This window comes from Staurois parvus, unplaced genomic scaffold, assembly GCF_062004578.1.
Source record: "Staurois parvus isolate SC_StPar_1 unplaced genomic scaffold, SC_StPar_1.0 ptg000544l, whole genome shotgun sequence".
Lineage (NCBI taxonomy): Eukaryota > Metazoa > Chordata > Amphibia > Anura > Ranidae > Staurois > Staurois parvus.
This window is the reverse complement of record NW_028318340.1, coordinates 894,813-921,390: the sequence shown is the minus strand read 5'-3', so window position 1 is coordinate 921,390 and position 26,578 is coordinate 894,813. Positions and strand designations below refer to the sequence as shown.

Below are 26,578 nucleotides of genomic sequence, written 5' to 3'. Positions count from 1 at the left end.
AGAAAAATCTAAAAAATCTTCTCCCTGCAAGTCAAGAGCATAATGTGCTAGAATGCATTGCATACTAGCACATTATGGAAGACTTACCTGAAAACAAAGCCCTCCAGCGGAGCACTGTCACAGCTCCCCAAGGCTTCCATCTTCACCCGGTATTCCTTCCAGGTTCGTGAGCTGCTGCTGTCTGATTGGCCGAGCCGTGATGTCTTCAGTCCTGTGCATAAGTGCAGGAGTTTTGGCCACGGCACAGCTCTCTCCATGGATGGCGCACCGTACACTGAGAGCGTAGTGTGCATGCATCGGTGACGTCACTGGTGCTTCTACAGTGAATATCTCCTAAACAGTTCATGTTTATGAGATATTTACAGTACCTACAGCCAGGGGCGGACTGACCATTCGAGCTCTCGTGCACTGCCCAAGGGCCCAGGGTCAGTAGGGGGCCCCATGAGATGCTCCTGGTACCTTTCATTGGCTTTTCATAGGCTTTTTTGGGTGTGGGCGAGGACACGGGGGCCCCATGATCCCCTATTGCCCGAGGGCCCCATGAGTTGTCAGTCCGCCCCTGCCTACAGCTAAGCTTCATTAAATGCCTATAATAAAGCTTACGTGTAGGTAAAATGAATGTCTCCTAAATGTGCACTGTTTAGGAGATAATTGCTGTTTCTGACAGCCAGCGCATGCATCTGAAGGACCAGCATAGCCGTGCCGTTTCTTCAGAGCACTGTGCCGTGTCCTGAGACTCCCGTGTGCATGTACAGGAGTGATGTCGCCGCAGCTCACCTGATGGAAGCCGTGTGACAGCATGCCGTTGCAGGGCTTCGTTTTAAGGTAAGTCCTTCATAATGTGCTAGTATGCGATGTGTACTAGCACATTATAATATCTTGCAGGGGTTTTTTTTTTATCTTTACTACCACTTTAGGGTTGTAGAATTTTCTGTATTCCTGCAGGTTTCATATTCTTTGTTTCACTAAGTGCTCTTTCACACAGGCGGCCAAGGGCCATTAAACAGGAAGCCAAGTCATGGTTTTACCATCCCCCCAACAACCCAACTAAATTCTAACATTACAGCCGGATGGGGCTGTACAAATGCTGCTACCACCTGTCAAACTTGGCCTGCAGAGTTTGACAGATGACACTGCCTGTCATACTCGCCCATTGAGGTCATTGGGAGTGCTCTGCAACTTCGAGCCAAATCTGCAGTTTTTTTAATACAAAATCCCCTTTACAATTAAAATAAAACAGACATTTTGGAGGCAGAAGGATTACCTCACGATCACCCTGATCAGCCACTGCCCTACTACCCCCTGAAAAGTGATCCACCATGTATAACTTTTTAGAGAGTGATAGGCTCTGCCACAGTGTTAAAGAGACCTTATCTATTTATCCACCTTGCCCTCTGTCCTCTCCCTTACCATTTTGTCTCCATTGTTTCCTTCCTGCACATTGAATATTTGAGTTTTGGTTTCAGTATCAGTTCTTCAAGTGCGCAAGCTAGGTTATTTTTTACCTGTGAAAGTAATAAACCATGCATTTACACCCACCATTTTTTTTTCAGGATCTCTGTACCCAACCAGCATGCGTATTAATGAAGAGGGACGCTTGGTGGTCAATTTTAAGACTGAGGCTCGATTCAATGGTCTATTCATGATGTCACATCCTGGTATGAATAGCAAAAATCACTTCCACTAGAATCAGAAACAACCCATACAGTTTAACCATTTGCCGCCTGCCCTATGGCCGAATGGCGGTCAGCATATGTCATCAGCGTTCCGGGTGGACGCCATATGGCGTCCTCCCGCACATGCGCACTTTTTGCGCTTGCAGAGCCGCGCAGCGGCACGATCTGTCACTGGCCGTGTACCTCGGACACAGCCGATGACAGATCTGATTATCGGCCCCGTTGCCGGTACCATGTGACCTGCTGTGACCAATCACAGCAGGTCACATGACAGTTGTATACAATGGATAGCTTCATTCATGCCATCCATTGTATACTAGTGTCTAACTGTGAATGGTCACAGCTAATCACATGCACATGTCATGTGATTAGCTGTGGCCAAATCACAGCTAAGCACAAAAAAAAAAAACCCTGAATGAATCGATGTCATTCAGGTAAATGCTTGCTTATAGCAAAGTAATTCTTTGCTATAAGCAAATTGTGTAAAAAAAAAAATAAAGAAATACTGACCACTTCCCCAAAGTAGTACAATGTTACTATGGTAACATTGTACTACTTTGGACATAGTGAAATATGAAAAAAAATCTTTAAAAAAAAGAAAAAAAAAGGGAAAAAACAAATTAAAAATAATAAAGAAAATATATATTTTTTTTTTCCATACTGTCACCAGTCAGTGTCCCTGATCACCGCCATGCCAGTTATATGAAGATGCTGTACTGCACTGGTGACAGTGTGTAAAAAAAAAAATAGTGAAAATAATTTTTTGCATTTTTTCATTTTCCAAAAAATTATGACATAAAAAATACAGCTTCAAAAAACTCGCCATGCCTCTTATGAAGTACGTCGGACTGTCTACTCTGCAAAAAGGGATCATTCGGGGGATATCTGTACTGTTCTGATATTCTTGGACCTCAAGAAATTAGATTGGCTGTCAGTACTTCAGGATTGATCAATATTCAGATCTATACCATAGTTTGTGAACTCTATAACTTTCCTACAAACTAAAAAATACATCCTAATTTGGGTTATTTTCACCAAAGACATGTAGCAGAATACATCTCGGCCTAAATTTATGAAGAACAATTATTTATTTGCAAAATTTTATAACAAACAAAGAAAAACGTGTGTTTTTTTCAAACTTTTTGGTCTTTTTTTGTTAATTTAGCAAAAAACAAAAATCCCGGCGGTGATTAAATACCACCAAAAGAAAGCTCTAGTTGTGTGAAGAAAATTATAAAATTTTGGTTTGGGTACAATATTGCATGACCGCGCAATTGTCATTCCAAGTGTGAGAGCGCTGAAAACTGGCCTGGGCAGGAAGGTGTAAAATTGCCCGGTATTGAATTGGTTAAAATAGAAATTAAAGGCAAAACATTTGTGTATATGTATAAAACATTATAAATACTTCTTTTTTCCTTTTTTATAAATAATTACATAGACAGGTGGGGGAGAAGAAACAACATTACACTGAATGGCTGGGTAGGGGTGTGTCAGGACAAGTCAGATCATTGGAGGAGAGCAGACTGAGTTCCCAGCTAGAAAACTGACCAGAATGTGTTCTTATACCTAGTGTGGTCAGTTTTTAATAGGAAAGCAGAGGGACTGGGAGGAGCCCCAGGAATTTCACACAAAGGAAGCAATACAAATAAAACAAAACACTATTTTCATATAAGTACATGGTACAGCAGGCACATATCAGGAATATGATATTGTTGAGTTTACATACTCTCCAATAGGAAAGGACTTTGCATTCAGTGCATGAGAACATCTGCCAAGCCAAGTCTACAGATCTAGAAACGCATATAAGAGATACAATAATGTGTCAGATGGTTTCAATTTCCAATATCTTCCAAAAATTAGATACCAGTTTTGGGTGGACTGACCGTTAAATTATTCTTAAAAGTAGTACTCTTAGGGAGTTCATTTATAAAGAATTTGCATAGCCATTTACCTAGTGAATGTACATTTGTTCTGTTGAATAGGACAACAACAAAAGTAAATAGACTATATCCTGTGCAGTTCCAATGTAGATAATTTTTTCAAACAGAAAATACTGCATCTAGCCAGTAGATGGCGCTAAGTATCATTGGAAATTCCTAGGATACTTAGCTCCATCTAGTGGCCAGATGCAGTAGTTTCCTTTATAAATCAACATTTTACCTTCGAACAGCACAGGATATATGCTTTTTAAATAGTTTTTTGCCCCATTCAGACAGGATAAATGTAAATGTTCTTTCCCTGGGCAAATGGCCATGTGAATTCTTTATAAATGAACCCTTTAACATTTGTCAACTGGAATATATATGATCTTCAGTTGTGAAACAATGGTTAGCAAGCAGGATTATATGTATATAACTTCCTCCATGAAGCATTAAAGTAGATGAATCTGGCGTATTTAAATTCACTCTGTCACTCTAAAAAAGAACCTTGCAAGCAGAAGTAAACTATGGGCTCCTAGAAGAATGCCAAGTATTTCTAAATGGACAAAGCTCCAACATTCCTCGTAGTGAGGGAACTTACCTGCTTCCTCCTGCCTCCAGTTGTCCAATAACAAGGGACCTTTGGATTGCTGTGGGGTTATGATGAAATTACCCTGATGGCTGATTGAGAAGGGGAACTGTTTTATGTCCCCAACCCCCCTTCTTGAAGTGCCAGTCTAATTCCATAGTGCACATTTACATATAGTCAGGGCTGCTGTTAGAAACCACGGGGCTCCATACAGCCAACCTGACAACCCCCCACCCCCAAAAAAACAAAGTTTACTATGCTTCAATTATGAATGATCGCAGTGAGTGATCGGTTCCAATCATTCAGTGTGTTCATTCAGGAAAGGAAGGAGCTGGTACAGTAAATTTGACATATTTACCGGACTCTTCCCCCACTCTCCACCCTGAAGGATCCTATTGTATGCTTGCAGCTGCCAGTGGGAAGGAAGCACTACTGGAGTGGGGGGCACACAGAGGGGCCTGGGTAGCAGGGGAAATGTATGGTGTACAGGGAGGGTGATGGGTGGTAATTACTGGAACCGATCTCTTGTATGGGGAGGGAGGGAGAGAAGAAGCCAGCTTTCAGCTGCTGCAGAGAGTCATACAGGTAATTGGTTCCAGTAATTCCCCACTGTGCCGATCATCCTCCCCTCCCAAATCTGATTCAGATACTGGACCCCCCTGCTGTCCTGGGCCTCATACAGGAGGACTGGTGGTACCCCCTTATCCACGGCCCTGCATATACAGTGAAAGAAATAAGTATTTGATCCCCTGCTGATTTTGAATGTTTGCCCACTCACAAAGAAATGATCAATCTAAAAATCAAATTGTAGGTGTATTATAACACTGAGAGACAGAATAGCAACAAAAATTTCAAAAGAAATGCATGTCTAACAAATTATGCACTAATTTGCATGTTTATGAAGGAAATAAATATTTGATCCCCTTCACAAAACATGACTTAGTGCTTGGTGGCAAATCCCTTGTTGGCAATCACAGAGGTCAGACGTTTCCTGTAGTTGGCCACCAGGATTGCACATATCTCAGGAGGGATTTTGGCCCACTCCTCTTGGCAGATCCTCTCCAAGTCATTAAGGTTTGGTGGTTGACATTTGGCAACTCGAACTTTCAGCTCCCTCCACAGATTTTCAATCGGATTAAGGTCTGTAGACTAGCTAGGACACTCCAGGACCTTAATGTGCTTCTTCTTGAGCCACTCTTTTGTTGCCTTGGCTGTGTGTTTTGGGTCATTGTTATGCTGGAACACCCATCCATGACCCATTTTCAATGCCCTGGCTGAGGGAAGAAAGTTCTCACCCAAGATTTGACGGTACATTGCCCCGTCCATCATCCCTTTGATGCAGTGCAGTTGTCCTGTCCCCTTAGGAGAAAAGCACCCCCAAAGCAGAATGTTTCCACCACCATGTTTGACAGTTGGGATGGTGTTCTTGGGGTCATAGGCAGCATTCCTCCTCCTCCAAACACGGCGAGTTGAGTTGATGCCAAAGAGCTCGATTTTGGTCTCATCTGACCACATCACTTTCAACCAGTCCTCCTCTGCATCATTCAGATGTTCGGTGGCAAGCTTCAGACAGGCCTGGACATGTGCTTTCTCGAGCAGAGGGACCTTGCAGGCACTGCAGGATTTCAATCCTTGTCGGCGTAGTGTGTTACCAATTGTTGTCTTGGTGACTGTGGTCCCAGCTGCCTGGAGATCATTGACAAGATCCTCACGTGTAGTTCTGGAATGATTCCTCACTGTTCTCATGATCATTGACACTCCACAAGGTGAGATCTTGCATGGTGCACCAGACCTAGGGAGACTGACAGTTGTTTTGTGTTTCTTCCATTTGTGAATGATTGCACCAACTGTTGTCACCTTCTCACCAAGCTGTTTGGCGATAGTTTGGTAGCCCAGTCCAGCCTTGTGTAGGTCTACAATCTTGTCCCTGACATCCTTGGACAGCTCTTAGGTCTTTGCCATGGTGGAGAGTTTGGAATCTGATTGTTTGATTGCTCCTGTGGACAGGTGTCTTTTATACAGGTAAAAAATTAGATTAGCAGCACTCCCTTTTAAGAGACTTCTTCTAATCTCAGCTTGTTACCTGTATGAAAGACACCTGGTAGCCACAAATCCTTCTGAATGACGGGATCAAATACTTATTTCCCTCATGAACATGAAAATCAGTGCATAATTTGTTAGACATGAATTTCTTTTGATTTTTTTGTTGCTATTCTGTCTCTGTGTTATAATACACCTACCATTCGATTTTTTGACTGATCATTTCTTTGTGAGTGGGCAAACATTCAAAATCAGCAGGGGATCAAATACTTATTTCCTTCACTGTAGTTACATAGTTTGGTCCATTCAGTTCATCCTATGACACAGGTATCCACAAGCTCTTTCTGAAGATGTCAATTCTTAGCCATTGAACTGATTGATTTTACCACTATATTGTTGCAGTGGGGACATTATTGGTAAAATCGATCACATTTATTTGCATGACTGTAAATTAGCCTGAACTCTTTCTAGCTTCATGCCTGTCTGGTCACTGGAGAAATACCTTGAATGGTCTTGTTGAAAAAGAGCAAGAATTTATTCTTTAAAAATGAATATACAAATTTTAAAGCTTTAACCTTGATAAAACATTTTTTTTCTTTTTGACAGGGTGGGAAAGGGTCTGTTTCCTCATTGGGGAGATTTCCTCTCACTTCCTGTCTGGATGTGATGAGAAATCTCCCACATGGGGACACACATTGCATCATTTCTGTTTATTATTGGGAGAGTTAGAACATTTGTGAGGTTATCATTATTGTCAGCCTGTTCATGTATTGGTGACAACTGCTCCTGAATGGGGTCATAAACAGGAGTCATGATTTAATAGAAGTATTTACTCTTCCAAAATCCTTACAAATCTACAAAAAAAAGTATTGTCTGGAGTGTATAAATACTAAATTAATTTATTAATAACCGGAGTCTGTTTGTTCTAGGAACTTCACTGAGCTCTATGATCATGTCAGCTGATCACCCTGAGCTGATCTTTACACTAAGTCTTGTACGGAGTGAACCAACCTATAGCCAGCCAGTCCAGCAGTGGAGCTTTGTTTCTGAATTTGCGGTAAGAGAAGGTTTGGCATTACATAAAATACTTTTTCCTCTTTACAATGCACTGATACTCCTTTTTGATGCAGTAGTCTGTCTATTCATTGTTTTTAAAGGTTTTTAGTATTTTACATGTCCTTTTGTACATAAGAGTCATTGAAATATTTAGTTTTAGTGACATTATAGGTCCAGTGACATGTGCTGATATGTGCAGTAATGCATGTTATCACCTCCTTCTCTCTAGCTCCCTTGTTCCCTCCTCTCATGCTCCTCTCCAGGACTTCTCCAGAGCCTCCCCCATCCTCTGGAACTCTCTACTCCAATTTATTGCCGACTCTACTCACTTTTAGGCGATCTCTGAAAATCTCTTCAGGGAAACCTATCCTGCCTTCAGCTACTAATGGAATCTTCTATTCCTCCTACCAGTCCATCCCCCACATTTATTATCTTTTTTACCACTAGCCCCTCCCTCTTAGATTGTAAGCTCCTAGGAGCAGGACCCTTCTAACCCTCTTGTATTACATATAGTTACATAGTTAGTCTGGCTGAAAAAAAGACAAAAGTCCATCTAGATCAACCATAAAAAAAAAAAAGTTATAATCCTATCACCCCCAGTTGATCCAGAGGAAGACAAAAAGACTCAGCAAAGCATGATCCAATGTGCTCCTGCTGGGAAAAAAAAATTCCTCCCGGATCCCCTGAGAGGCAATCGGATATTCCCTGGATCAACTATACCTATAAATGTTAGTATCCAGTTATATTCTGTGTATCTAAGAAACAATCCAGGCCTTTTTTAAAGCAATCCACTGAGCTGGCCAGTACCAACTCTTGATGGAATCGATTCCACATTTTCACAGCTCTTACTGTGAAGAAACCTTTCCATGTTTGGAGATTAAATTTATTTTCCTTCAGACGTAAAGAGTGCCCCCTTGTCCTCTGTGATGACCTCCGGGTGAATAGCTCTACACCGAGTTCACTATATGAACCACTGATGTATTTATACATGTTGATCATATCCCCCCTTAATCTCCTCTTCTCAAGAGAGAATAAATTCAGTTCCTCTAATCTTTCCTCATAGCTGAGCTCCTCCATGCCTCTTATCAGTTTGGTTGGTCTTCTCTGTACTTTCTCCAGTTCCCCAATGTTCTTTTTGTGAATTGGTGCCCAAAACTGAACTGCATATTCCAGATGAGGTCTTACTAATGATTTGTACAGGGGTAAAATGATATCTCTCTCTCTGGAGTCTATACCTCTTTTACTACAAGAGAGGATTTTGCTCGCTTTAGAAACCGCAGCTTGGCATTGCATGCCATTATTAAGCTTGTGATCTACCAGAACTCCCAGATCTGTACTGTATTGTTGCTGTATTGGCTCCCATTATATTGTAAAGCGATGAGCAAACTGTTGGCGCTATGTAAATCCTCTATTATATTAATAATGTTACAACACAAGTGTTAAGGTCAGCCTACAAATTAAGTTAAGGTAAGAGGTCAGGGCATTTTTGTGCTAAAAACTACCCACATCTGGTTCTTGACACACTAAACCTGTGGTTGGCAATTAATTTTCCCAAGGAGCCACATGGGAAACTGGGACTCGTGTGGTCGAACCTAATTCTGCTCATTACGGGGAGGTCCATAAGTATGTAAACATACAGAAAACATACACCTAGCACCAGTAATAATAGGTTTAACCGATCATGAAATAGGAACTATGAAATAACATCTGGATGGGGCTGTTCACTTGCTGTGGCCATGGCATTTTAACTTGAGCTACAGAGTTTGACATGTGGCTCAGCTTGTCAAACTTGCCCATTGAGTTCAATAGGGTCATACTGCAACTGTGTACAATGCATGCAGTTGCAGTGCGGTAGTATAGAGTTAAATCAGTCGGTGAAGAGGTGATTTAACACCTTCTTGCACCTGTCAGATGCCATTTGAAAAGCACTGAGACTGGAAGGAGAGAGCCTGAGATCAGTACAATGGGGATTTCTACAGATCCTGGCCTGGAGTGTAGAACAGGTGCACAGCCGCTTGGGTTTGCCGCATGCAGGCGCTGACACCGGAAGGACTTGGCAAGGTAGCAGAACTGAGCCTCCCTGCTGTACCAATCAGCTAATCAGGCTCTTTTCTTCCAGTTCTTGCTGCTCTCCACATGAACATCTGTCGGCGTGCTTCTCTGAGCCTGTCAGCTTCCTCAGTAAGAAAGTTGGATGGATGAGGTTGGGGTTCCTTTAAAGCAAAGTTTGGGTTTATAAAAGAAAAAAAAACAACCATACATACTCACCCCCATGCTGCAGCGTCTCTGTGATGCTGCAGCTGTCCCATGCTGGCTGTGAGAGCGAGAGCTATGCAATCGCCTGATCAATCATCCCTCGGTCTGCTCGGTGCTTTGAACAACTGTTACAGGCATGGTTGGCTTCAGCTGTCAGCCACACCGTGAATGGCAGAGCCAGCTGTCCATGAGGCAGCCGGGTGGATCCTGACCATATTGTCGGGATCTTCCCAAACATATTGCAGCTCTGCAGCTGATGGCAGACAATAGCAAACTTTGGGTCACAGAGGTACACTAGTAAATGTTTTCCTGTGAGCAAAAAGGGAAATAGCCAAAAAAGGTTTGGCTATACTTCTCTTTAATACCATAAGTGGAGTGGTGCTGAATCACTGGATCTTGTCGGGATCTTCCCAAACGTATTGCAGCTCTGCACCGTCAGCTGATGGCAGACAATAGCAAGCTTTGGGTCACAGAGGTACACTAGTAAATGTTTTCCTGTAAGCAAAAAGGGAAGTATAGCTAAAAAAAGGTTTGGCTGTACTTCTCTTTAATACCATAAGTGGAGTGGTGCTGAATCACTGGATCTCTGAGTCTGCGGAGGACAGTGCTGAAGATAAGGTGAGTAAAGCAGCTGAAGAGCTCATTTTGTTTTTAGCCACTGCTGGGGATCAAATATCTTTTTTGGCACACGCTGGTATCAGGCTTTATTCCACCACCTGTCTTCCAACCAGGAGATTCCTATTTTGTTAGTAACTTTTGTTATGACCAAAACTACTGGAACAATATAGCTGTTGAAGGTGCAGATAGAATAAACTCATTATCTTGAATATAATTGTGTTATCAAGAAAAAACACAGCATATGTTACAGAAAAAAATGTTCAAAAATCTATCTGATAACTGTCTCTCTTATAATGCCCTTAACAGGTCCGGGATTACTCAGGAACATACACTGTCAAACTCATCCCCTGTACTACAGCTCCATATCAAGTATATAGTCTGCCAGCCATGTGTAATCCTCGGGAGCCAATAACATTTGATGTTGACATCAGATTCCAACAGGTATTTTTCTGTTCAGAATAATAATATTTTGGTAAAGCTAACATTAAAGTGTTACTAAACCCATAACAATAAAATCAGTCTGTATATGCAGTAAAGCATGCTTGTTATACTCACTGTGGAACCTAAGGGGTTAATCCACTGCATTGTGTAAAATTCCATTTGATCCTTTCTTCTCTGCCCCTCCTTTTCTTCAAATGTCCATGTCTTATCTCCTGATAAGACAGACTGAACTGTAGCCATTCTGCACATGCTCAGTTTGGTGCGTATTGCTAGAGAGGTTTTTTTTTTTTTTTGGGAGCGTGCATGTGATCAGCACAGGGCCAATCAGCACTGTCCAGACAGAGGTCAGGGGTTTTGCATCCTCCTAGAGCAGAAAGGAAACTCCTCCTACAAGCTTTAACCAGTGCTCTGCTGGACACTGATAGAAGCCACAAGACGGCTCTAACTGCTGATGAGAAAAGGTATTTAGCAGTTTATATTTACTAAAATAATTGCATTTCCACGTTCTGTGTACTGTGGGAGACCAGATATAGTGAATACAGGGTCCTAGGTCTAGTAACACTTTAATGTGAATTGTGGGTTTTAATGAAAGGCACCTTTTAGGCAATCAAATCTGACCAAATGGCTGTCCTTTTATACTCTTACACAGCTTGTGTTAAAAAAAAATATAAATTGTGTGTAACACCAATAATGGTATACACAAATAAATGTGCCGCTCATTGCAGGGGCAAGGCTCATGTTGATTGGGTTTTTGTCAAATGCAGAAATATTTTGTTTGAATGCAATGTACCAATAGTGAATGCAGCATTGGACAAGAAAAGGCTTGGTCTGATCTGCTTTGCCTTAACATAGTTACATAGTTAGTCTGGCTGAATAAAGACAAAAGTCCATCCAGTTCAACCATTAAAAAAAACAAAATGTATAATCCTACACCTACAGTTGATCCAGAAGAAAGGCAAAAAAAACCCCAGCAAAGCATGATCCAATTTGCTCCTGCAGGGGAAAAAATTCCTTCCTGATGCCCCGAGAGGAAATCAGATATTCCGTAGATCAACTTTACCTATAAATGTCAGTATCCAGTTATATTCTGTGTATCCAAAAAAGAAATCCAGGCCTTTTTAAAGCAATCCACTGAGCTGGCCAGAACCAACTCTTGAGGGAGTCTATTCCACATTTTCACAGCTCTCACTGTGAAGAAACCTTTCCGTGTTTGGAGATTACATTTCTTTTCCTCCAGATGTAAAGAGTGCCCCCTTGTCCTCTGTGATGACCTCAGGGTGAATAGCTCTACACCAAGTTCACTATATGAACCACTGATGTATTTATACATGTAGATCATATCCCCCCTTAATCTCCTCTTCTCAAGAGAGAATAAATTCAGCTCCTCCATGCCTCTTAGCAGTTTGGTTGCCCTTCTCTGTACTTTCTCCAGTTCCCCAATGTTCTTTTTGTGAATTGGTGCCCAAAACTGAACTGCATATTCCAGATGAGGTGTTACTAATGATTTGTACCGGGGTAATATGATATCTCTCTCTCTGGAGTCTATACCTCTTTTAATACAAGAGAGGATTTTGCTCGCTTTAGAAACCGCAGCTTGGCATTGCATGCCATTATTAAGCTTGTGATCTACCAGAACCCCCAGATCCTTCTCCACCATTGATCCCCCCAGTTGCACCCCCCTAGTATGTATGATGCATGCATATTCTTAGCCCCCAAGTGTATAACCTTACATTTATCAACATTAAACCTCATTTGCCACATAGTTGCCCAATTAAACAGTGCATTGAGGTCGGCTTGTAAATTGGAGACATCCTGTAAGGACGTTATTCCACTGCACAGCTTGGTGTCATCTGCAAAGACTGAAATGGGATTTTTAATCCCAGACCCTATACCATTTATAAATATATTAAAAAGTAAGGGTCCCAACACTGAACCTTGGGGTACACCACTGACCACCCTAGACCATTCAGAGAATGAATCATTAACCACTACTATCTGAATAAGGTCTTTTAGCCAGTTTTATATCCATTTACATACGGACTCATCAGACTTATCTTAGTAGTATTGCGTCCAAAGAAACACAGTGCAAAGTAAAGCAGGTCAAACACTACCTTTGTGTCATCTACACTACTTAATTGATGTAAGTGGGAATTTGCTGATCTGCTCTTGATATGCGCTTCAAACACACATCAAATGCAGTAATACATTACCTGCCTACATGATCCCTTACAGGTTTCCATGTACTGTTTAGTTTGTTTTGTTAATTTCAACCCTGAGAAACCTCTGATCACAGAAACTGTTACAAGTGATGCATTGCCTTCCATTACTCCTTAGGTCAGCGATCCAGTGGCTGCAGAGTTTAATTTGAACACCCAGCTGATCCTTCTATCTAAAAAGTCTCTCTGGTTGTCGGATGGATCAATGGGATTTGGCCAAGAAAGTGACATAGCCTTTTCCGAAGGTATGATACAGTACACTTTTGATGAAATTAGTGCTGTAACTTCTAAACCTATCAAGTTGATGTACTATTTGCATCTACTACATCTATTGCGTATTATTAAAAATGGGTACATCATGTAATCCTCATGAGAAGTTGATTTTTTTTATTTGTAGGAAGTTGTAAAGATTAAAAAAATATTCTGTGGCCATCTAGGTGTTGTCCTAATCTTCAGGGGGTATAGCATAAATTAAAATTTAAAAACATGCAATGGTGTTTGTAGCCTATAGGTATAGATTTAACTAAATAATCCATGTTATAGTAAGATCATAAAACAAAGGAATTATCCTAAAAGATGTCCTGATTGTTGTACTCTAAGAGTTCTCTTTGTTTAGTGATGATGAAGATGGGTTCTAGTCTGATATAATAGTAAAAAAGATTAGTCAGGGCTAAACACCTTCCCTGGGAGTTCCTGGTCACCAGGGGCGAACTGACCATTCCAGCACTCGGGCATTGCCCGAGGGCCGGGGGTCAGTAGGGGGCCCCATAAAATGCCCTTTTATAGGCTTTTTTGGGTGTGTTTTGAGTGTGGACAAGGACACAGGGGCCCCATGATCCCCAATTGCCCGGGGGCCCCTTGAGTTGTCAGTCCGCTCCTGCTGGTCACATTGAAAGATAGCAGGTAGGTGACTTTTGTCACCCACTTTTAAGTACTTTGGTTACTTGCCTAATTTTTTTCCAAACACCAGGTTTGTTTTAAAGTGAGATTGTAATTTTATGGAACATTTACAGCATGGATACTACATGCACATCATACTACTCCTCCCACTGGGCCAGCAGTGCCTTTCCTCCCAATAATACAATAGTTTGGGCAGCATGGTGACTGTTTGTTTTAGGACCCTTTAAAACCTGCTTTGTTAATTGAAGCCTATATAGGTTTTTCTAAATACTAACTAACCCAGGATATAGCAAAATAAAAAATAATAAAATAGAGAAAGTGTCCAAAAGATTGCCCTGATTGTTGTACTCTTCCTAAGTGGCATTGTAATTTTATGGAATAATAAGAACATGGATACTGCATGCACATCATACTACTTCTACTGGGACAGCAGTAGCTATCTTCCCAACTCAAGTCCACTAGTTTGGTCAGCATGGTCACCTTTCATTTAGGAGACCTGTATTGCAGTGTTAAGGTCTTGTGTTCATTTTCAACCAGATAGTTTTTTTGCCTGGAGTTTGGATATTTTCACTGTGTTTGTAAGCTCATTGACTTATATAAATGTACACTGTGAAGACAGAGATAGTTCTGGCATTATTTGCTTTTTTTCTATAGTTTACGTAGACTGTAACTATTCATTGGAATAAGCAATCCCATAGATGTGCCAGCAAATTATTCCCATTTTTAGTGCCATCAGAGCTTGCATACCTCCAGACAGATCTGACCTGTGAGTTCCAAAAACAGAAGTTACTTGACCAAATATTAAGTATGGGATCTAAGTAAATCAGGGGTGTTATTTGTTTTCTTGTTTAAAAAGTACAGGTTTATTATGATTATACAAATGTGATATGTCATAAAATGTTGTTATTGGCCGATGAGCTAAAGAAAAGAGCCTGTCTTCATATTATGTAAAAAGTCAGATCTGGACTAAATATTTATTCTACAGGTGATATCATTTATGGTCGGGTGATGGTGGACCCCGTACAGAACTTGGGTAATTCATTTTATTGTAATATCGAGAAGGTTTTCCTGTGCACTGGAGCAGATGGATATGTTCCAAAATATAACCCACCCGTCACTGAATATGGCTGCCTTGCTGATTCAACATCTCTTCTGTACCGATTTAAAATTTTGGTGAGTTTAGTGGCAACCTTACTATCAAAGCTGGTTGTAAGGGTTATCAGTTCCGTCTACTTTCCCTACCCTTCACTCTTCTCAGCTGTTTTCTGCTACATCGGGTATGGATTCCATGGCTATGAGTCTCTACAGATACCCCTGCATCTCAAAAAATCAGTCAGACAAAATGGAAAAACTTGTCTGCTAGTGTTTACCTTTCTTTTCTCTGCACAGGCATAAATATGAATGGTCCACCAAGCCAAGCATTATTGTTTTTGAAAGGGCTGGCTAAAATACATTCATAGGGGTTCTAAGATCATACCAGACCATCTGACTGCCTTCTTATGCACGTGGCTGCACTAATATGCCCTATGGAGGCTTTTTGGGAGTTAAATTTCCTTACATAAAATACAAATTATAAACATACTCTAATATGTAAAGAGGCCCAGCCTTTGGCCTTAACCCAGAAATACAGAAAAAAGCATTCTATGTAATATTCATCTTGGTGTCATGGGTAAAATAAGTAGTTTAATGGTGGTGGATAACATCTCATTATTTTGTTTTTTATTTTTATAAATGTCTACATTTTGTATATGTTTGTATTAATTTGTATCAGTTAACTCTGCCTACAGTTTGTATTAATTTGTGTCATTTAACTCTGCCCACAGGACAAAGCACAGCCAGAAACTCAGGCAAGCAGATTTGGCAGCGTGCTGTTTAACGCCAGACTTGCCGCCGATGATCCGGAGGCGTTGCCTCTAGTCAAACAGCCGGGTTCAGATGGTTTTAAAGTTGACTCCACTCCTTTGTTCCAGGTGTGTTGTTGCTAACAAAATCATTATCCATGCTCAGGATCAATATATAAATCTTACTACCAAAAGCAGACATTGTTTTAAAGGTGTTTTACATTCCAGCAGAGAGCACTGTACACTCCTCATCCCCCTTCATCATAGGAGAGGAGTTCACAGTTTTATACACTGCTCAAAAAAATTAAAGGAACACTTTGAAAACACATCAGATCTCAGTGGGGAAAAATATGCTGGATATCTATACTGATATGGACTGGGTAATGTGTTAGGAACGTAAGAATGCCCCATTGTTTGATGGAAATTAAAATTATCAACCTACAGAGGACTGAATTCAGACACCCCGAAAATCAAAGTGACACAATTATGCAGCACGCTAGTCCATTTTGCTGAAATTTCATTGCAGCAACTCAAAATGGTATTCAGTAGTTTGTATGGCCCCCACATGCTTGTATGCATGCCTGAAAACGTCGGGGCATGCTCCTAATGAGATGGATTGTGTCCTGGGGTATTTCCTCCCAGGGCATCACTGAGCTCCTACACAGTCTGAGGTGCAACGTGGCAGTGTTGGATGGACCAAAACATGATATCCCAGAGGTGGTATATTGGATTTAGGTCAGGCGAGCATGGGGGCCATTCATTGGTATCAATTCCTTCATCCTCCAGGAACTGCCTGCATACTCTTGCCACATGAGGCCAGGCGTTGTCATTCACCAGGAGGAACCCAGGACCCACTGCACAGCGTAGGGTCTGACAATGGGTCCAAGGATTTCATCCCGATACCTAATGGCAGTCAGGGTGCCATTGTCTAGCCTGTAGAGGTCTGTGCATCCCTCTGGATATGTCTCCCCAGACCATCACTGACCCACCACCAAAACAGTCATGCTGAACAATGTTACAGGCAGCATAATGTTCTCCACGGCTTCTCCAGACCCTTTCACGTCTGTCACGTGCTCAGGGTGAACCTGCTCTCATATGTGAAAAGCACAGGGCGTCAGTGGCGGACCTGCCAATTCTGGTGTTCAATGGCAAATGTCAATCAAGCTCTATGGTGCCAGGCAGTGAGCACAGGGCCCACTAGAGGATGTCTGCCCCTCAGGCCACCCTCATGAACTTTGTTTCTGATTGTTTGGTCAGAGACATTCACACCAGTGGCCTGCTGGAGGTCATTTTGTAGGCTCTGGCAGTGCTCATCCTGTTCCTCCTTGCACAAAGGAGCAGATGCTGGTCCTGCTGATGAGTTAAGGACCTTCTACAGCCCTGTCCAGCTCTCCTAGAGTAACTTCCTGTCTCCTGGAATCTCCTCCATGCTCTTGAGACTGTGCTGGGAGACACAGCAAACCTTCTGGCAACCGCACATGTGGCACATTGATGTGCCATCCTGAAGGATTTGGACTGCCTGTGCAACCTCTGTAGGGTCCAGGTATTGCCTTGTGCTAGCAATAGTGACACTGACCCTAGCCAAAGGCAAAACTAGTGAAAAACAGTCAGAAAATATGAGTAGGGAAAAAAATGTCAGTGGCCTTCACCTGTAAAATCATTTCTGTTTTGGGTGTTGTCTCATTGTTGCCCATCCAGAGCACCTGTTGGTAATTTCATTAACACCAAAGCAGTTGAAACAGATTAACAACCCCCTCTGCTACTTAACTGACCAGATAAATAACTCAGGAGTTTGACGTGATGCTATACTCTGAATAAAAAGTGTTCCTTTAATTTTTTTTGAGCAGTATATTATGACACTGGAAAGACAGCTAAGGCTTTATGAGTACTGTTCCTCATCACTATTTAGACCTATTTTGATGGATGAATGCAACCAACATGAGGGTGGGAGATATACATTACTACACAGAAAGGCCAGTAATATAAATTCAGTTTTCATTTAATGAACACTAGGCAGAATTCAATAAAGTACTTACAATGCTTTTCTGGCGTTATGTCCTGCGCCAAATTCATGACAATTTTGCAATAGTTTCAGTTACAGTTCCAACATGTACAACAGATTTATGTTATTTTTACAATGTGACAGATTCAAAAAGAATTATCTCCAGTTCGAGGATAACAAACTTTTATCCCCTTCCCACTGATGCCTCTCGGCCCTTTAAGAGCTTCTAGATGCTGGGAGGCAGAGGCGGGCATTCGGGTCATATGACCACTATGATTGGCTGTCACAGTGGTCAGATGATCAGAAAGCCCCCTGATGACAAATATTTATCTGGAGCTTACCAATCCCCAGCAACTACCGTGCTGGGAGCAATCTGGGAGCGCACGCTCAGCACAAAAAGTTGTTTTTACAGGGCCACATATATGCCCACCTGCCAAGAGGCTGCATATATGCATATGGCTAGCACAAAATTAAGACCAACTCAACTCGAAGTAGGTGGAACCCAAGAGGCTATCTCTATGCACAAAACCAGGTCCAAAAAGATATGGTTTGATCAGTTTGGTATGGAGGAACTTAAAGGGGAACTTCACTCTCTCAATCAACATTGCCTATTTTGAATCCTTATTCTTCTAGCATTAGAAAAATAGATAAGAAAGTATATCATATGTATTTACTTTTTTAAGCTTTTTTTTTTTTTTTACATTTAGTCAGTTACTTCTTGGTATCCATGCCTAGACAAATGGGGGTTTATTTACTAAAGCTGGAGAGTCCAAAATCAGACTCCCTTCTGCATAGAAACCAATCAGCTTCCAGGTTTCATTGCCAAAGCTTCATTGAACAAGCTGAGGTTAGAAGCTGATTGGTTTCTATGCAGAAGGGAGTCTGATTTTGGACTCTCCAGCTTTAGTAAATAAACCCCATGATGTCACATAGATGAATGGGTGAGTTTCCTTTGAATATTAAAGGAGAATTACAGTCAAAGCTCCTTTGGCTGTACTTCTGTGGATGACAGGAGTGCAGTTTGTTTGTTTTGTACTCCTGTGGCCCATCTTTAGCTGACAGCGGCTGAAGCCCGCTGTCAGCTGACATCACTCAGTCAGTCCAGGCTGGGGAAAGATCCCGACTTAAAAGTCAGGATCCACCCCAGAGACTGGATCAGCACCTGGCTCAGCCTCTCAGCGAGCCACTTAGAGCCTGAGCCAGCCACTCCCCCTCCACAGCCCAGCACTCCGGTGAGTGCTGGGGGGCAGCAGAGCAGAGAGCGGTGACTGACAGTCACCACTCTCTGCTCAGAGCGACCGTGAGAACTCAGAATCCACCTATAAGTATAACTGGGGGAAAAAAAGATAAATCCACACTTCTCTTTTAAAAATGAATTGAGTAGCATTTTTGGTTTGTGGTGCTCAGATGCAGTGTAGTTCAGCTTCAAGTGGCCTACACAGAGCCGTCACCTACACCTTTGGGATTATTAGGAGTGTGTGCCAGGTTTACTCATCCAACATCAGTACCTGACTTTACAAATGTTCTTTTGGCCCAATAGGCACAAATTACCACAGACACATTCCAAAATCTAATGCAAGGTTTCACAGAAGAGTGAAGGCTGTTATAGCAGCAAATGGGAAGCCAAATCCAAATGAATGCATGGTTTTGTAGTGGGATGTTTCACAATCTCATATAGGTGTGATGGCCTGGTGTCAACAAGCTTTTCACCATATAGTATAGCTGAGGTTGTAACATCAGTAGTAATTTTGGTGTGCCTATTGCTCTGTTGTTGCTAAATGCATGACAAATGCATATCACTTGTGTGAATGTCTTGAAAAGCATATTCTCTGAATGTTCTTCAGGTGTCTACCGGACGAGAGTGGTATATACACACAATCTATACTGTAAGGTCCAAAGAAAATGCAAACAGAGGCATTGGAAAAAGAAGTGTTGATTATCAGTACCATTCAGTATTGAATGTTGGTGCTTCAGGGGGTTCAGCAGCTCGTAAGAAAAGAGATGTCAGTGAAGCCCCAACAATTGCTCAGGATATCGGCATGGAGAACAACAGAGGAACCAATATCCAACACATAATACTGGAACGCAGCAACAAGAAGACTGCTTCAGAGAAGGAAATTACTGTTGATGGGATTATTCCTAGAGAGCTGAATAAAAATGAAAGTGAGGTCAACGTGGTTATCATTGTGGTCATCCTTGCAGCAATATTACTACTTGTGGTCTGTTTGATAGCCATTATTGTTTTCCTGCTTAGACACAAGCAGAAATCTAAGAAGAAGGAAGAAGGTCAAGAATCAGGAAGTAGTGAGCCCATGATGCCGCATCGTGGTTACAGTACCGACAGCTCAGAGGTTTGACATTGTGTAGCTTTGGTCAAGCCATAGTAGAGTGCCTCAAAATAACTATATTTCCAGTAAATGTCTCTTTCCAGAACACATATATGTACTCTGTGCCACATGGTCAATCTGCTCTTAAATACCTCATCTCTATTTAATGTGTTGGATGGACCATGAGGAGCACAGATGAGACAGGCGCATGAAACCATTGACTTTGTACAGATGGACGTTTAACAAACCTGACAACCTGAACTCATGCACTGAACATGAAGAGGCGCTGAACTAAAACTATAAATGAGGATCATCCTCTTGTATTTCTTTTATATTATTTAAAAAATGGAAAATATGCAAAGGTGCTGATAGCTCATCTCTTTCTTCTTAGAGAGAGAGCTCATTCTTAGTTAACCTCGGAGGTTCAATGATGATTCTATACATTTCAAATAAGTATTATGTTTGCCAAGAGAGATTTGAATGGTATCAAGATATTTAAGATACTTAAATTCATTCTTTTGTCCATTGCAATGTGTAAACTAATGACATGGTCCAGTTACCGCACATGAATTTGCAAACATGCTGTTCCATTGTATGCCAAAGATTCCTTATACCTACAAGGTACTAATCTAGGAGAGGACATGGCTTATTCACAGTGTAATTGTAGCTTTTTGTATGTGGTTGTTGTCACACAGTGGACTTGTTTTAAAGTGCACCTGTAGTTGAGGAATAAAGGAGGTGAGTGGAGGAGGTATACATTGTATTTGGTTCTTTCAGGTTTTTTTTATAATGACATTTATTGAATACATTAAGATACTCAGGTACATGTCATAAAATTGTACAGAGATTCTTTCAGAGTTTTAGAGTGCGTTACGGTGATGTCAATCTAAGTCCTTCCCTGGATGTCTCCATGGCAAGATCTAGGTTTAATCAGCACAACTTTAGAATGTCACTTGTAGGTCAGTATAATTCATTACCTTCACTGTATTTTCATTACTGTGCATTATTTTCTTACTGTTTTCAACTGAAAATAATTCATGTTAGGAAAGACAAGCCACCTGAATTCTTTTGTGTGCATCTTATAATATCAATTTTATAAAGTTAGTGTGTTAAAATTAAAATTCACAAACCTGATTACAGGTTACTGCCATTTATAACACAGCTAGCTTTTGGCTGGCTTTATTTAAACTTCTGTAAGGACTAAGGAGAGTAGAATCATTTTTGGGGAGATACAATTAATGATCCATGAAAACTAAAGGCTTGCAGTGGTTAAATATTTAGCAAGAAAAATAACAAGTATACCTCTGTGTTGTATTAGTGTAAGTAGATTAAAAGAATATTGTGCATTAAAAAACGAATTACTCGAAAGTGCCAAATCCTCCCACAACCTAACCTTCACAGATCTGTCATAATAGTCAGGGGCAAAAAATTGATCTTAACATCTTTGCAGGTAGAGGTCAATGTATGGTTTAAAGTGTTATTTAAAATGATATTAAAAAATTCCAAACTTGTCCCAAGAACCAGAGGTAAAGGGAAATATTTCCATTACAAAAAAAACAAAAACAAACCTGGCTATAAATATACTTTATCATCATCCTTCCAAAATACTCAAACACTTCTCGTCCCGGTTGCCTTATAGCATACAAAATGTTTGCTTCCAAACTGCAGGTGCACTTTAATAAGGCAGAACAGTGGTCCAGTAGCTCTTAGCAACCAATCATGAATCATCTTCTGTTGGTCTAATTATATGAATTTGCCAAAAACAGATATGTGTTTGTTTTCGGTTACTGTACACCATTGCCTTTTTTTGTCATGTTACTAAATAAAGGCTGTTATGGGCAAAAAAGCATATGGTGATACAGGAAGATGAAAGCATGTGTGGGTTATATACAGGGTATCCTCACTGCTGTAGAAATTATAGGAATACACAAGACAAGGTTCCCGTGAACCAACACTAGGAATGTAGTCACATAGTGTTTAATTAAAAAAAAGACTGATGTCTATCAGCTTCAGCTTCCAACAACTGGACTTTGATCCAGAGTGAAAACAATTCCCCTGGGCAACTGCTTACAATTTTGCAACAGAGGAGGAAACAGATTCCTTTTTGACCCAAGGGCAACCAGATCAATTCCCTATATTAAAATATTGCTGTATTACTTTGATCATTGCATTGCTAGGTCATTTTGGTTTTATTTACCAGCATAGTGTACAGAACAACGATGTGCAGTATCCCATTGAGACCAATCATAAATCCATATTTAGCAGTCAGACTGATTTCTGCTGCATGTTCCTCTTTATATTTGTATAAAGACCAGTGTGTATTCTACTTACATTTTGGGAACAAGTAATTTATTATTTTGGAAATCATTGAGCTTCTTAAAAGATATGTTAACTATGCTATCTGTAACAATGTGCACAATAAATATAAAGTTTATACTATGAATTGCATAGGGCTTGTTAGTTTGGTGCCAAGTCTACGGTTCTTTTTCATACTGGTATACGCTAGGTTCATTCTTCATTGCCTAGTCGTGTTTATGGCATTTGATCTTTGCATGGAAGTCCAGTTGCCCAAATCTTAACTGAGGACATTCATGCTCCTCTTTAATATTTAGTTTCCCTATTTGGTTTTAAACCTTTCTTTCTATTAACCAAGTTGGTTGATATGTTATGTACTGTAGCTCTTACCTTAATTGTACTAATGCTTCCTCTAGAATTGCCTTATGCTTGCCATTTGGAATTCATTAAACCGAAAACACTTTCTTAGGAGTAATTAAAGCTTCCTATACATAATGTGTAGTTGCCAAGCAATTTTGGTGCCAAAAACAGGGAATATACAGATAATCAATAAAAAACTTCCAGGTCTTAGAGTTGGACCAAACAGGTTGGGAATTTTCACACAACTGCCTTATTTCTCTGTGATGTCAGTTCAGCGATAAGGCTTTACCATGCTTCAGTGTCAACAGAGAGCTTATCCACAATGCCTTAAAAGTTAGATGTGTGATTAAAGGGACCTTCTAACATAGCGCAGAATGCTTGTGTGAGAAGCCTCCAGTGATCGTAGCTATTCTTTAATGACCTGCAAACTAGTACTGGGGCAGTGACATTGCTCATAATAATGCTAAACAGATTCACCTTCACTGCACATACAACACAGGAAACAAAGAATGGCTACTTTTTCTGAGGTTTTTTTTTTTGTAGCAAAGTAACTTAAGACAGTCAAGCAAAAACTTATTTGGTCCAAAGTTTAGTATATTACCTTAGTAAATAAGCCAGTATGTCCTCATTGATGTTAAAGGGCCACGCTGTCCACCACATGTAGCCATATATAGCCATACACTATACAGTAAATAAGCACTTGTTTTAGTTTAATGTACTGATGAATGTTTTTATTATGAAAATGTAAATTGTACCATCTGTATACATATTTATCTTCTTCACTGGTATAGAAATAAATTGAATATTTAATGGCTTACACCCGACTGTTAAAGCCCAACTGTCGTCCTAATGGGGACAGAAATTCTAAGCCCTCCTTATATATTCAAAGCTAAATAAAAAGTGTTGGATATAGCTGTGCTTTAAACATATCACTGGCCCGACCACAAAAATTCAGTCTCTACATGAAGCCCACATTTGTATAATGGAAGTCACATCAAGTGGCTTAGTTAGATTTGGCTGCACACATTCAAGTTCAAAATAGGGATCTTCCTATCTGAAACTTAGATCAGGCACCTCCTGTTAGATTTTTCTCTTTAAAAGACAAAGAAGAATTGTTGTAACCAATCAAGCATAATCTTTTGTTGCTCTGATTAGATAGAACAGATGAAGGACACAATTGCTATCTGCACCTATGAATCAAGTCCCATGTCTGTATAGGGCAGTGGTGGTCAACTTATTTGATATAGGGGGTCAAGTGCGGCCCCTGACATCATCAATGGGACGCACATAATATTCAATAAATATAATACTACAGTAAGTTGTCAAACACTTCAGACGTGCAATAGGAGGTATGTCAAAGACTGCAGATGTTATACTGGAGATGGTTAGAGACCATGTATGACCGAATATGCTATAAGAGTTGTTGGAGGCCAGGGACATGCATTAGTAAACAGTGAAAGGCTGGAGACATGTTACAGGAGACTGATGAAGATCATTTAAAAAAGTTATTGCTCTCACATTTGTGCTTCCTACACCCCCTAAAAATGACTTAAGATCCACTATATAAACATAAAAAGAGAAAAGGGATGTACAGTTTGGAAAATAAATAAGGTAGGGTAAAAGAAATAAACCAAACAATTTAAATAGTGGAATCCAGTCTAAAGAGTATTGTTCCTTCCATGGTTTGAGTAAGCATCTAGGTAAATAAAACACAGACCACTGTCTGCAGAGGTACTGAGGGCCGCACAATAAGAGCCAAGGGGTTACATGTGGCCCCCGGGCCACAAGTTAGGCACCAGGTGTATAGGGTATAATGAAGTCACAGTCCCACTGAACTCATTGTCCATTTTGGAAAGTCATCTCATGCTGATGTCATTACCAAAATATCTCAAATATTGTTTACCATTGTTATACAATTAAGTAAAAAATGTGTCTTCTTTTTATGTTAGGATATCAGAATGCATAGAAAAATGTTCCTATCTTGATTAAATTTGCATACATTACAGGCCTAGTGTAAGCACCTGGCCAGAAATTTACAGTTTGCTATTCTCCATTATTATACTTACCTTTTTCCCATCCTAAGTGGTGTTGTGGAGCTATAGGACATTCGCACATGCTGGAAATAGCATTCTTGCATTTTTGGCTTGTGTAGAGATGGAACACGAGGGAGACCCTCAAGCGCACAATTACTGCCAGACCAGTTTTCTCTGTAAAGCCCCTCCTACTTCCAGTAGCTCAGTTTGTTACTGTGGTTGGCAGCTTCTGACTCATAGTGAGACATTGAGAAAAGAGAAAGCAGGACAGGGTTCTAACTTCACGAACTGTAATAATACAGAATAATACAGAGCCCCACATTTCAGGGATCCTATTAGGTCTGTGTTATCCATATACACTTCCACTTTCCTAGTTTTAAAGTGATTATAGGTCTACTAAATTACTCAATGGTTACAGAAGATTTACCTGGGTATAACCTCTACATATGTAATATTTACCTGGTACCCACAAAAAATCTGCAACATCCTATGTTTGTAAATACTACCAAGGCGTCCCCAGTATACAACAGTAAGTCTGGCTATAGATGGGTCCTCTATCTGGCTATAAATTGATTTTCCCATCCACAAATTTGAGATGTGCTATTGTATGCTGACAGCGGGGAGACTGCCCCTCCATCAGAATACACTGATCCGTGCTGCTGGCTGTAGCCAGCGGTGCTGATCGAGCGGCAAAAATCTGACAGGGTAGTTGTACAGAAGTCGGTCAGTAGATTGACTTCTGTACAACCACCCTGCCCATCCGTGGATAGAAATTTGGGCGGTCCATGCTGAAACAGCTGAAATTTGGAACTATGTATGGCCAGCTTAAAACTGATAGAAGGGAAAGGGCTCCTCTGTTCATGGCAACCAAATCGAATCTAACTGCTGTTAGATTAGATTTGTGAACTATAAAAAAGTAAGGGAACTTGGTGTTGGATTCACATTGTTTTGTGTTTGAAGGCCTGCTGGGTTAAAGAAGCCCATTCATTTTGAGCACCTCAATGCACACAAAAACAAATATACCTTTTTTCGGTGCACTGCACCACAGCTTACAGATGCTCCACATTGTGCGTAGTGGTGCTCTGAAATGCAGGTACATAGGGTGCAATTTAGAACTGTGCATCAATTGTGCCCCAATTCAAAGGATTATTTGGGGTTCTAGTGTTTAAGTACAGCTGTGACACATTTCTTCCTTCAAAATCTCTAAAATCACTCCCATGTGTTTTAACCCTAATGGATCTGTACAATGAATACTGTTATACAGTTGACTTTTAATGGTGCTTTTCCTGTATATAAACTTTCATACGTGTGAGCTACTGCACAAACATTTTTCAGTGCACCTGTGCCTCTATTTGTATCCTTATGTCATTTTGTACCTTTAGGAATATTTTTGTAATAATACAATCCAGTCCTGTACTGGCTGCATTTATAAAAACGGTTTTCATAAAAGTTCTCTATCATACAGCACTGAATATCTAACATTCTCTTAGAAAAAACAGTTTTCCAATGTTTGTATTTGAGCGATAATAATATAATTTGTATGTTGGACCTAGAGCCACCATGTGGTCTGCAATAAACTGTTTTTTCCCTATTTGCCTTTGAGTCTTTAATATCTCCTATAACAGTCTTATGTATGCATTATTTGTATAATGGCATCAGGACATGGTACCATATACAACAAGGTTAGCGGCCATGGATAACAGTATTTAGATTATGCTTCAGAAGAAAACAAGGCAGGAGTCTGATATGCACGTAATAATAAAGGTGTTTTCAAGTGCTTTCAAATACCCGGGTAGTACAAGGTGGAAAGAAGGGAAGGTTAACCACTGAGTTCAACCATAATAGGGCTCAATGTTGTTTCAATGCCATATTTAGACAAGCAGGTAAGGGACTACGATTTTGGTAGGGAAAGGTAGTGTGTGAAGGATATGGGGAAGGGGGGAATTCTACTGTTGGACTTCAGTAGGAGGAGAGGAACATAAGGGGGTGGACAGAAAGGGGTAGATCTC

The 26,578-nt window shown here is 40.6% G+C and overlaps 1 protein-coding gene across 1 annotated transcript in view; it reads left to right on the top strand.

Moving 5' to 3' along the window:
• Positions 1-26,160, top strand: part of FREM2 (FRAS1 related extracellular matrix 2) — a 281,323-nt gene extending 255,163 nt beyond the window's left edge. The window contains exons 18-24 of the mRNA XM_089690817.1: positions 1,554-1,658; positions 7,154-7,281; positions 10,461-10,595; positions 12,930-13,056; positions 14,697-14,884; positions 15,535-15,681; positions 19,399-26,160. Coding sequence (XP_089546943.1) covers positions 1,554-1,658; positions 7,154-7,281; positions 10,461-10,595; positions 12,930-13,056; positions 14,697-14,884; positions 15,535-15,681; positions 19,399-19,911 — 1,343 coding nt within the window. The 3' untranslated portion in view covers positions 19,912-26,160. The remainder of the gene's footprint in view (positions 1-1,553; positions 1,659-7,153; positions 7,282-10,460; positions 10,596-12,929; positions 13,057-14,696; positions 14,885-15,534; positions 15,682-19,398) is intronic.
• Positions 26,161-26,578: the final 418 nt, after the last annotated feature.